Here is a 13,453-nt window from a genome sequence, read left to right as displayed (position 1 = left end):
CTGCTATTCAGATATTCATTCGTTTGTTTGTTTGTTTGTTTGTTTGTTTGTTTGTGGTTTGCTGAATGTAACAGCAACAGTGTTTCCCACATTCAATTATTTTTGCCGCCTGCCACAATATCAAAATGTATGAATCCACTTTTTATTCCCATAAATTATAAATTAATCTCTGAGCTCTCCTCCGGTCGTCCTCTGTGGCGGAGGACACGTCTCTGTCTGCAGTGTGAGGCTGTAATGTGACGGACTGACTTCAGTTATAACTCACTGTGTTTCATATCAGCAGTATGAAAGCCATAAATGTTCCTGAATGATGAACAGAAACTCTTCATCTGTTACGACTGTCTGGTGAGCTGATGGCAACAAAGGAGCAGAGCGGGAGAGTTTATTGTCGTAGGTAATGAAATATAATATTTATTGTGGGCTCAGCGTGTCGAGCAGCAGCAGACTCATGAGAGCTGGTTGGGTGTCAGACGGAGCAGCTTCATCTCTCTGTGTGTAATCAGGTGAAGTGAAGCAGCAGCAGGACGAATTACCTCCATCACTCCTCTCCTCGCACCAAACCCCGTTAAGATATCAGCTGATTTTCAGCTCCTACACAGACTGAATTTGTTTCTGCTCTCATAGCCTGAAGACACACTGAGGAGGAGCTGAATGTCCCCGGATAACTGAAGTTGATGTTTCCGCCACATTTAAATGTGAATGTATTATTTCTATCAGTAACACATAAATCTGCAGATGGATGAATGTGCCATGTGTGATGGAGCCATTAAAGTAAATGTCGACGGTTGGACTAATGGTGTTCAACAGCCGCTGATGCCTCTGAGGAAGTTTTCCTTCTGATCACCACAGAAATGAAAAGACCTCAGTTTCTTCAGTGGTGCACATTTTCAGAAAACGTCCAACAGGAAGCCTGCAGCTCCAGCTGAACTTTTACAATATCTAAAAGTAAAAAATCAGAATGGCCCAAACTGTTGAGTAACAAAATGAAATGACAAAATGTAAAAGGAATATATTTGACTATCAGTTGTCTAGTTTCTACCTAAACTGAGTGAAGAAAAGTAGGAAAATGTAAAGTGAATTATTAAGTAAAGTTTCCACCTGATTACAGTGTAGTGTGTGTTTCTTTATCAAATTCCCATAAAATGGCAACAAACTGTCTCAATGCCTCAGAAACACGACTCTTTAAAAATCCTAAAAAATAACTTTAAGTTTTTTTTCTGTCGTGAGTTTACAAAAAACGTAAATGTAAAGTGAATATATTTAACTTTCAATAGTTAACTTCAGTGCAAAATATAACCACATTTCCAGAATATAATGGAAATAAATTGTGGTTAAATCCGTCAGAAACACGACTCGAGTCAAACTCTAAAAACCTGAATATATTTGCCTGGTGTTGGTCGGTTGGTGACAGTGCGGAGATGATTTCTGCATGTGAGGAAATCCTGCCGGGGATGAAACAAAAGCTGTGTTGATCTGATCTGATGTGTTTGTGTCCCGATCGTCCTCCAGACCGTCCTCCACATGATTCACTGTGAAACAGACGCTTTAATGTGTTTACATGAACTTTAACTCAGCTGTGAATCAAATGAAACTGGATTAACGTCCTACGGACTCTCTGCTCCTTCACTCAGAACTAATGAGTGAAATAAAAGTGCCACATTTAAATGATGCATCGGCTGTGAAACAACACGGTAACACACTGACAAACACTCATGTAAACCGTGATGAGTGATGTTTCTCTGCTGTAATGAAACGCAGGACACGTGGTGAACTGCATCAGCTGTTCGAAGGTGGAAAGAGCAGTAATGAGAGTGAAGAACATGTCTGAAGTGAAGGACAGACATGATTGATGAAAAAACAAGTGTTGCTCTGAGAGAAGAAACATTTTGCCTTCAGATTGTGAGTCAGTCAGTGCCGTGAAACAATTTCTCGTGTATACAACATGACATCGTCTGCGTAAAGTTAAACTGAGGTAAATAAACACTTCATCGGCAAAGATGGATTTCTTTTCCTTTTCGATTAGTTTGATTCAAATCAGCATCAACTTTTCAACACTGGCTGATTATTGTTCTGCAGATACGTTTCTTTGTTATGTTGATTAAGGAAAAAAGAATGAAACATTCGTCCCGCAGCGTTACTACAAGAACTACAAGCTGTTTTAAAACATGATTTTAGTTTATATTTCAGTGACTCGTCCCTACAAGTGCAGTCGCTTTAAAAACGCCTTTGAAAGACGTGTTTTGGACAAAGCAGCATGGAGCGCCTGTGAGCCGGCTGCACGTGCATCCCACCATCATGTAACTGATGGTAAACGTGGCACGACTCTGCGCCTTGTGCTGGAAAGCTGAACTTATTTTAACTTTTAAAAACCTTCAGAAAAATGGGACATCACAGACTCTGTGATCGCCGAAGTCTCTGAGGAGATTTAACTCCTCAGCGTTCTTTATTGTGACATTATTACATTCCTCTAACTATGAACAACGAGAAGAAGTTCTCTCCCTCAGGATGTGATGTTGGTGTGATCTCTGTCCTCAGGTCAGTGAGCTGGAGGCCATGATGAAGCACATGCAGAAAGTTCTGGAAGAGGAGCTGAGCGGTGAGTCTGAGTACACATGAAGTACACATACACAATGTACATCAACATAGTACTTTGCACACAAAAAATACCCTGTGAGTGTAAAACAATGAGAATTATTTCTTCACTTAAACTCACGTTGCTTACAGAACGTCTCGCCCAACACAAACACATAGAAACTGGAAGTAAACATTAATAAATCAATAATTACTGATCAGTTCATGTCGTGACACTAAACATGATGTCATTATAATGAACTGCTGAGCAGCAGCGTGATACAGTTTTCACTGAAGTTCCCATCATGCTTTGTGCTCTCTGTGTAAAGATTCATCAGCAGGAGTTCACATATATTATTATAACTGTACATATTTAATCCATCCAGTAACAGTATTGATCAAGTCTGAACACACACACACACACACACACACACACACACACACACACTGCTGCAGTCACTTAATTGGGTCAATAAATGAAAAAAAAAACCTCTTTGCAGCTTCTGCAGCATCTTAACACTGAGTCCACATCATGAAGTCATCTAGCAGGAAGGTCGGGTCCAACTTGTGTCGGCCTCTCTGTCCTCCAGCAGTGGTGAAGTTTTAATAAGTGTGTCCTTCCTGCAGAGACAAGTGTTAATGACTGGATGTTTATCCCTGCAGTCGTCTCCGTCTCTCTGCCCTTTTCTGAGCGTCCTCCTCCTCCTCCTCCTCTCAGCCTTCAGTTCCTGTTGGCTTGGTTCAGTCACAATCTGTCCTCGGCTGTGAAACCTGTTCGTCTCGCTCTGCTGACCTCAGAACAAAAAAAAAACCTGAGCTGAAGATGAGACTTCGTTGTCTCTCTGCTGTCAGAGGAAACACTGAGGCCAAACAGCGACTCTGCTGCTCCTCTCACACAAACACACAAACACACAAACACACATAATGAAGTCTGAAACAAACAGACATTTGACATGTTTCATATTTTTCACTGAGTTTTGGACGCTTAAAATGTACAAACAGATATTGTGAGTGTTTTGTTCAGTGTTGTGCTCGTTCACACAGCTCAGTGAGCTGAGCTGCTCTTCAGCCTCTCACCCATCTACCCCCGATGGTGCTGGGCTGTATCAGCTAATTAAACTTTTAGCAGCAAAATGTAATATTAACACGTTATTAAAAAGATTACTGTGCCAAGAAACACTTTACCGCCCGCCGGCATCACCGACGATGTGATATACAAATCAAAATATGTTTTATCTGACATATTAAACATCTCTGGGAAGTCTGAGTCTTGATGCCACACCGCCGCACTAACGAGACCTCTGCGGTGAGATCGTGGCCCTTTTATAATCCATAACCATAAATACAAGGGTGATTATTTATCCATCTTCCACGCTGAGAACAGTTGTTGTTGTTAGCTTGATTTTTAGCCGTCCACTGGCAGTCCCATGATGCCTTAGGCTACGTATCGACCAATCAGAGGCTGTGCTTTCTGACCGAGACTCTTGATAAGGTTATACAACATCTAAAATCTGTAATGAATTGCAATAACTTGAGTGTAAGTGCTTTGATTACTCGATATGAAACATACCCCTCTTCCAGTTTGTAAAGCCGGGTCGTTCTCAGCATCGTTAACTCTTGTAGGTTTAACGACGCTCGTGTTCACGTTTATTAGTTGCAAACAAAAAACATGAGCACGTTCAATGAACACACTGTTTCAGTGCGTTCATGCACGACACTGATTGTGTTACTGAAGTGTGAAATATTCAGTTATTTCTAATTAGTTGTTCAGAAAGTTATTTATCAGGACACAAAACATTTTCTGTTCCCAGTTTCTTGTGTCAGTAATCTGAATCATTTTAATCAACGAGGAGGCGTCTGACTGAAACATGATCGTATAAAACAGATTTTAAATGAAGGCGTCTGACTCTCTGCTGAGAATCTGATGATTGTGTTCGACTTCTACGTGATTCAGTCCAGTTTCATAGAAACGTGTCATTTGGAGGCAAATCAAACGGACTCGTTTCAAATGTCGAAAATAAAGAAACTGCTGACATTCTGCCTCCGGAGCGTTTCTTTAAATTACAAATTAGATTAAAAATGAAGGAGACGATTACACACACACACACACACACACACACACACACCGACACACACCGACACACACACACACACACACACACCCACACACACCGACACACACACACACACACACACACACACCCACACACACACACACACACACACACACACACACATTCGGTTATTATTCGTTGTTAATACTTAGTATTTCTACATGTTTCATAGTGTTCACACATGCTGCTGGTTGTCATGGTTACAGCCATATGTAATGAAGGACAGTCAACACTGTCGTCTCAGTAAAGACAAGTGTGACGTGTACATCAAAGGGAGGACGTCCCTTTGTCCCTCAGACAGACAGACACCTGACTGTACATCAGCTGAAGCTCTGAGTGAAGTCAGCACTCAGCAGAGACTCTGGTTCTGGTTCTGGTTCTGGTTCTCTGTCTCCTCCAGCTCCAGTCAGCAGTCAACAGTACAGAACCTGGAGGTCACCCCGGGTCCCTGCTGCAGTCGGGCTGATCAACAGGAGTGAAGATAAATCACCTTTTTAATCCCACAAGTTACAAAGTACCTGAGCTCTGCTCCCGTCGGTTCCTGCACATGCACGTTTTTACTGAAAGTTCATTAACTTCAGCTCGTGATGACTTAATGACACAGATTTTGCGTCTGTTCACGTCTTCACATTAACTCTGTTTGTAATCTGAAGCCTGAAGTCGGCTCCACTTTGTGTCCGAGCACGTTATTTCGGGGCAGATCGTACAGACGGCCTCCTCAGCACACTGTATTTCTGACGGTCTGGGTCGAGCAGCGCTGGACTTATTGTTCCCTCGGGGGACGGAGGCAGCAGACCACGTCCTCAGCCGCCGTTAAACCCTCAGATATTTAGCTTCCAGTCAACAGACCACAGACCTGCAGCAGCTCAGAGGCCGTTACTCTGATTTACCGTCCGCTCATCAGCTGTTAAACAGGAAGTCAGAGTCGCGCTGCTGTGTCGGCGTTACTGTCTGAAGACAAACAGCAGGTTGGTTTTTATTCAGCTGATCAGAAGGAAGACGAGACTAAATGTCTTTAACTCATCAGGCTTCAGAGGAATCTGTGTGTTGGGACGTCAGGTTTCCTTTAACACGACGAGTCAGAGCTGCTGCTGCACGGAGACTTTAAATGAAATGTGAAATGTGATGACGCGTAATATTCTGTGTCTGCTGGACGCCTCCACCCTGACAGACTCACCGTGTCTGTCTGTGTGTTAATTAACTGTTGAGTATGAAGGAGTTATGAACTCGTACACCCCTGTGTTGTGTAACCATTAACAAAGTCTCCTGTTTGACAAACATGATGGTAAACATGGTTTCAATGGAGTCCCAGCTCAGTGAGGGCCACCTGGAGCGTTTCTCTGCGATATAAGATTTATTTTTTTTTGCATTGAGACGAATCATTTACCTCGTCGGTGTTTCTCACCTGTGTTTGTTCTGTTGTTTCTGTGTGTTAACCAGCAGAGCCAGAAGAGCCTGAGGCCCCTCAGAGCCTTCAGGGGCCCCCGACCATCAACAGCAGCCTGCTGGAGGCCAGAATCCAACACCTGAGGGAGTGAGTCTTTTATTTTGAAGGCCTCTGCAGAGTGTAAATGCAGCATGACTTCCTTTAGCTGCTGAGGTTTGAATGTTTTACACGATGTCTCCTGAGTGTTTTCTTCTCACGCTGTTTTTAATTTCTACGACTTTTCATGATACTTTGACTGAAGTAACATCGTCAGCGCTGTAACAGAGTTTGATTACTTCAGTTCAGGTTCAGGCTGCAACAACATCAGAGTTTCACCTCATGAAATAATTTATGTTATCAATATTTTCATATCCAGAGAAAATGTGTGTAATCTAATAAACGACACTGGTGAGGAGCTTCAAGGCAGCGTGAGGAGAAGACGTGGGGAGAAGGAGTGAGGAGAAGGAGTGAGGAGAAGGAGTGAGGAGAAGAAGTGAGGAGAAGAAGTGAGGAGAAGGAGTGAGGAGACGAAGTGAGGAGAAGGAGTGAGGAGAAGACGTGAGGAGAAGGAGTGAGGAGAAGACGTGAGGAGAAGACGTGAGGAGAAGAAGTGAGGAGAAGGAGTGAGGAGAAGACGTGAGGAGAAGACGTGAGGAGAAGAAGTGAGGAGAAGGAGTGAGGAGAAGGAGTGAGGAGAAGGAGTGAGGAAACCTGCTACACCTCCTACACCTCCTACAGCTCCTACACCTGCTACAGCTCCTACACCTCCTACAGCTCCTACAGCTCCTACACCTCCTACACCTCCTACAGCTCCTACACCTCCTACACCTCCTACAGCTCCTACACCTCCTACACCTGCTACACCTCCTACAGCTCCTACACCTCCTACACCTCCTACACCTCCTACACCTGCTACACCTCCTACAGCTCCTACACCTCCTACACCTCCTACACCTGCTACACCTCCTACAGCTCCTACACCTCCTACACCTCCTACAGCTCCTACACCTCCTACAGCTCCTACAGCTCCTACAGCTCCTACACCTCCTACAGCTCCTACACCTCCTACACCTCCTACACCTGCTACACCTCCTACACCTCCTACACCTGCTACACCTCCTACACCTCCTACACCTCCTACACCTCCTACACCTGCTACACCTCCTACAGCTCCTACACCTCCTACACCTCCTACAGCTCCTACACCTGCTACAGCTCCTACACCTCCTACAGCTCCTACACCTGCTACACCTCCTACACCTGCTACAGCTCCTACACCTGCTACAGCTCCTACACCTCCTACAGCTCCTACACCTGCTACACCTCCTACACCTCCTACACCTCCTACAGCTCCTACACCTCCTACACCTCCTACACCTGCTACACCGCCTACACCTCCTACACCTCCTACACCTCCTACAGCTCCTACACCTCCTACAGCTCCTACAGCTCCCACACCTGCTACAGCTCCTACAGCTCCTACACCTCCTACACCTCCTACACCTCCTACACCTGCTACACCTCCTACACCTCCTACACCTCCTACAGCTCCTACAGCTCCTACACCTCCTACACCTCCTACACCTGCTACACCTCCTACACCTCCTACAGCTCCTACACCTCCTACAGCTCCTACACCTGCTACAGCTCCTACAGCTCCTACACCTCCTACACCTCCTACACCTCCTACACCTGCTACAGCTCCTACACCTCCTACACCTCCTACACCTGCTACAGCTCCTACAGCTCCTACACCTCCTACAGCTCCTACAGCTCCTACAGCTCCTACAGCTCCTACACCTCCTACAGCTCCTACAGCTCCTACAGCTCCTACAGCTCCTACACCTCCTACACCTCCTACAGCTCCTACACCTCCTACAGCTCCTACACCTCCTACAGCTCCTGTGGCATCGCTCCAGTTCAGACTTCAACACCACAGAGTTTGCTTCTGGTTTAAACTCTGAGTCTCTGAGAGCATCTGTGAAAGTTTAATTTAATCCAATTATTCCAGAGGAACATGTCGCCTGGAGCGTCCGTGTGTTTCCGTGTGGATCAGAGTGGATACGAACCAGATTCACTTTGTTTGTGCAGATTAAAATGAGAGAAACCAGAGAAAACAGACACAAAGATATGAAAAACAAAGATATTTTAACAAAAACTTCACTGCAAAAAGCTACAGAGAAAATTTAACATGACAACAAACATCTGGACAGAGTGGAGTGAAGGTGAGAACAGAAAGTTGAAGTCTGTTTCTCCGTCGTCTCGTCTCTTCAGTTCTCAGTTCAGAGCTTGATCACCTGAAGAAGGTCGTTACGTCTGAACACAGACTGATCCAGATGTTATCTCAGACCAGCAGTGGATCAATAGTCCAGGAGAGGAAACAAACTGTGATATTCAGTTTAACTTACAGAAATGTTTCCCAGCGTTTTACTTTGGACCGAAGCTCTTTGAATAACAGAGTTTTATCACGTCTCCTCCTCGGATCAATACTGAACTCATGTCTGTGCAGGAAACCCGAGAGGAGGTCAGAGTTCAGCTCTCAGGGCGTCTGCAGCTTCTGACTGGACCTCCTTAGTCTGTCTCGTCCTGTTTGTTTCAAACATCTGCTGAGTTTCACTGTTTCATGTGTTCACTTTAAAGTAACGGGGGGCTTTTATTGTGAAGGAGTTACAGGAAATGAAACACGTTTGCCTCTTTGTTAGCGCTGATTCTTCAATGGTCCTGCTGGGATCGGGACGAGAGCGTCACTGGTTTAAGAACCAACCCAGTGTCGATGGACGTGCAGGCCCGTGCTGCGTCGGGTCAAACCGAGTCGAACCCGGCCAGCAGATGTGTTTCTTCTTCTTCTGTGGTGGTTTAATGGCGCCGACTGGAGAATAAGCTCCACCTGCTGTTGATCAGCTCATGTTCACAGATAAACAGTCAGTCAGACTTCATGATGATCGAGCGTCTCTGTGACCATCACAGCTGCTGCTCTCCTCTGATTGGCTGATAGTGGAAGGTGGGGTCACCCGATTGGACGGACTGCAGGGGTTCATGAAACTGAGAACCCAGCACCCCCCCACTTCGATTAGGGTCAGTCTGTTGCCATGGCAACACCATCAGAGGGGCGCGCGCACACACACACACACACACACACACACACACAGATGCCCTGTGTGGGAATTAAAGGCTGTCAGCTCCCACAGAGCTCCTCATAAAACAACAGAGGAGGAAGAGGAGGAGGAGGAGGAGGAGGAGGAGGAAGAGGAGGAGGAGGAGGAAGAAGAAGGAAGAGGAAGAAGAGGAGGAGGAGGAAGAGGAAGAGGAAGAGGAAGAGGAGGAGGAAGAGGGGGAGGAAGAGGAAGAGGAGGAGGAGGAGGAGGAGGAGGAGGAAGAGGAAGAAGAGGAGGAGGAGGAAGAGGAGGAGGAGGAGGAAGAAGAGGAAGAGGAAGAGGGGGAGGAAGAAGAGGAAGAGGGGGAGGAGGAGGAGGATTGAGGAGGAGGAGGAGGAAGAAGAGGAGGAGGAAGAGGAGGAGGAGGAGGAAGAAGAGGAGGAGGAGGAAGAGGAAGAGGAAGAGGAGGAGGAAGAGGGGGAGGAAGAGGAGGAGGAGGAGGAGGAGGAAGAGGAAGAAGAGGAGGAGGAGGAAGAGGAGGAGGAGGAGGAAGAAGAGGAAGAGGAAGAGGGGGAGGAAGAAGAGGAAGAGGGGGAGGAGGAGGAGGATTGAGGAGGAGGAGGAGGAAGAAGAGGAGGAGGAAGAGGAGGAGGAGGAGGAAGAAGAGGAGGAGGAGGAGGAGGAGGAGGAGGCAGAGGAGGAGGAGGAGGAAGAGGATGAGGAGGAGAAGGAGGAGGAGGAAGAGGAAGAGGGGGAGGAAGAGGAGGAGGAGGAGGAAGAAGATGAGGAGGAGGAGGAGGAGGAGGAGGAGGAGGAGGAGGAGGAGGAACAGAGTCAAACAGCTGTTCAGTCTCAGCTGTTGTTGGGTTCCTTCAGGTTCTCTTTGGTTCCTGACGGTCGGTTCAGTCCATCAAAGTTCTGTCTGAAGATGATATTTAGTCTCTTCATCTTCATCTTCATCTTCATCTTCATCTTCATCATCTCGCTGGTGCAGATTAAAACAATCATCTTCTTCATCTTCTGGGACTTTTGGAGAAAATAATAACGCAGAATGATTTGATGGGAATATTGATCTCATGAGGGCTGGAGCAGCAGCGCTGAGCAGATCTGTTGTCGGGTCAGAGCCAGAATCTCATTTCTGCTCTCCTGATACAGAACACACGTCCACCTTTATTAGCAGAGAGGAGACGAAACCCACGGGTGGAACCAGAATCATTAGAAACAGGAGATTAGAGTTCTTCTCTCTCCTCGTCCAGCTGTCGTCCACTGAGACAGTTCTGTGTGAGGACGACCCGGTGGAGACGGGTCTGTCTGAGGACATCCTGGTGGAGACGACCCGGTGGAGACGGGTCTGTCTGAGGACATCCTGGTGGAGACGACCTGGTGGAGACGGGTCTGTCTGAGGACATCCTGGTGGAGACGACCCGGTGGAGACGACCTGGTGGAGACGACCCGGTGGAGACGACCTGGTGGAGACGACCCGGTGGAGACGACCCGGTGGAGAGGACCTGGTGGAGACCTTAACCTCCTCCACCATGTTAACCTGCTCCAGTATAAATCACTACGTCACCTCAGTAAACTCCAACAACAGGGAGTTCCAATGTGTGTTTCTGTCAGGTTGGTTCTTTGGACCTGGTCCAGGCCGTTGGACCTGGTCCAGGTCGTTGGACCTGGTCCAGGTCGTTGGACCGGGTCCAGGTTGTTGGACCGGGTCCAGGTGAGGTGTTTGGTGGCAGTATTTCCCCTCAGACTTGAATCCTGCTGCTGCTCACTGTTTGTTCTGCAGGAGCTTGGATCACAGCAGCAGGAAAGTTAAAGATAAAATGAAAAAAGTGGAGAAAATCAATAAATCATCAGGTTCTGTTCTGATTTATGATCCAGGACCCTGTTTTCTCACCAGAGAGGCTCCGAGGATCCAGCTGAAGGTTCTGAGTTCAGATGAACGGATCGTACGTCAGATATTAGCTGTTGTTCCAGCAGCTGCAGTGATCTTATGAACACTGTTTCTTCAGCATGTTTAGTTTCAGTTCAAAGTGTTTCAGCTTCAATATTTCACTCCTAAATATAAAATATGATATTTAACGTTTCTGCATTGAAACATCTGAAGACACCTCGAGCTTTGTTCTTCATGCTGTGAGCGGTCTGTCTAATGTTAGCATTTAGCATTAGCAAGGTTTGGAAAACTTAATGCAAACTTCAAACACTAGTCAGCTAACGTGCTGCTAAAGATTAGCTTGTAGTTTATTTAGTAGGTTAACGTTATGTTTGTTAATTGTGCTAACATCACCGTTAGCTTCTCCAACGTTAGATTATCCGGCAGACAGCAGGAACGTTATTGGTCCTGGTTCTGAAGATTCTGCTGTGTTTATGGTCCAGTCTCGTCTCTGCAGGAGAAGAAATGATCACGGTGTCGTCAGCTGACCTGAGAGCTGCTGTCTGAGGAAACATAACGATTAATCAACTAATGATTCAGCTGCAGATACGAGACACTAACACGCCTTTTCTCCCCATTCAGCCTCCCTCTCTGTCTGTTCACGTCTTTGTGTCGTCTCGCTGCGTCTGCCGTGCGTGATGTGCTCTGATAGGTCGACATCGGTCTGTGATGTTGGGAAGGCGGCGTGCGATGACGCCAAATAACAATAATCCATAATTCACCTCAGATGCATCAAACTGAAGTAACGAGGCTGTTTGAAGCTGTGAGGAGGAGAAAGTTCAGATGTTTGTGTTCAGATGTAGAGAGGGAAAGTCTCAGAGATACTCAGGTACAGTACAGATACTGAGACATGTACTGAAGTAGTAGTAGTAGTAGTAGTAGTAGTAGTGGTAGTAGTAGTGGTAGTAGTTGAGTAAAAGTCGATGAGGAGAAAATCAAGCGGCTCAGGATCTCTTCCACAACAGGTGTTTAATAAAGTTCCTTCTGGATGAATAACGGCTGCAGCTGTAAAATATCTTCACTGTATTAATATTTCGGCTGAATGAATCTGTTTGATCTTTGCAGTCTGCAGACTTCAGTTGGGTTTATTAAAAGCAGAGTGTGTCGTCCCTGCAGGTCCGTCTGCAGCCGTCTGGGCTCAGACGTCTTCCACAGGCTGTACGAGAGCCTGAAGGAGGCCAGGCAGCAGCAGCAGGATGGTGGTGACGGTGTCACAGAGGCTCTGACACACCTGGAGGACAAACCTGAGGACGGGCTGCAGGTGGACCAGCTGCTGTTTTATGAAGAGGAGCTGCAGAGAGTGAGACGGCTGCAGGACGACAGACCACCTGTCTGAACCGAGACCGCAGGAAGGTCCAGATTCATTGTGTCGGGTAAATAAATAAAAACCTTACCATATATATATATATATATATATATATATATATACTGCATGGTGATTGGTTAGTGGTGTCACCTGGACGACAGACACATCAACTACAGGTCTGATTTTTAAAGTGAGCTTCACACTGATCAACACACCGACAGACTCAGTGTGACAGTCTGAATCAGAAAGACTGACTTCTGGTATTTTAGCCATATTTTGTACTTTGACTCTATTAAAACACGAATGCAGGACTCACTCTGACCCTGATACTGATTTCTTTCACTAAGCAGAATATCTGAATATTTGTACGACCTCTATCAGTTTCAGCACAGATCAATAACTGAAGTGTTTCCACTGATCGATCAGATCAGCTTGTGTCCAACGTCTGCAGACAGCTGATCAGCAGGGAGCGATGAAGCAGGTCAGAGTCAGATCACTGTGAGTCAGCTGGACACTAATGTGGCACTTTAGACTCAGAAGATGAGGATAAATATCATAACACATTTATGTTTATTTATAAACACACCAACAAACTTAGAATGAAATAAGTCATTTTAATTCAGCCCTCATGAAACATGGAGACCTGATGCAGTCACAAAGTATTTCCACAGTTTAAAATATTCCCTGTCCTCAGTCAGTCAGTCAGTCAGTCCTCAGTCAGTCAGTCATCGGTGGAGGAAGCATTCATATCGTTTATAAGCACTAATACCAAACTATAAATATAATCTGTAATTAAAGTCAAAGTAAAAGTCCTGCACTGAAAGTGTTTGTGTGTTTTTGTCGCCACAGACGAGGCTGGAAATGTCCCCGTTACAAACATCCACTCTCTCACAGTGACTGTCCTGCTGTCTGGTTAAAAACACTCTGTTGCTATAAAAACAGCTGAAAATGTCTCGAGCTCTTGTTAAAAACACTCATTTGTCACCACAAACGTGGGAGAGCCTCGCC

General features: G+C 46.0%; 1 protein-coding gene across 1 annotated transcript in view; it reads left to right on the top strand.

Annotated features, from left to right (window-relative positions):
- nek11 (NIMA-related kinase 11) overlaps positions 1-12,541 on the top strand; it is a 47,557-nt gene extending 35,016 nt beyond the window's left edge. The window contains 3 exon segments of the mRNA XM_084356302.1: positions 2,536-2,596; positions 6,126-6,219; positions 12,256-12,541. Coding sequence (XP_084212428.1) covers positions 2,536-2,596; positions 6,126-6,219; positions 12,256-12,475 — 375 coding nt within the window. The 3' untranslated portion in view covers positions 12,476-12,541.
- The last annotated feature ends 912 nt before the right edge of the window (positions 12,542-13,453 follow it).

The sequence above is a fragment of the Pagrus pagrus genome, assembly GCF_965226575.1.
Source record: "Pagrus pagrus genome assembly, chromosome: 7".
Lineage (NCBI taxonomy): Eukaryota > Metazoa > Chordata > Actinopteri > Spariformes > Sparidae > Pagrus > Pagrus pagrus.
Note: the sequence above shows the minus strand (reverse complement) of the source record. Positions and strands in the feature narration are given on the sequence as shown.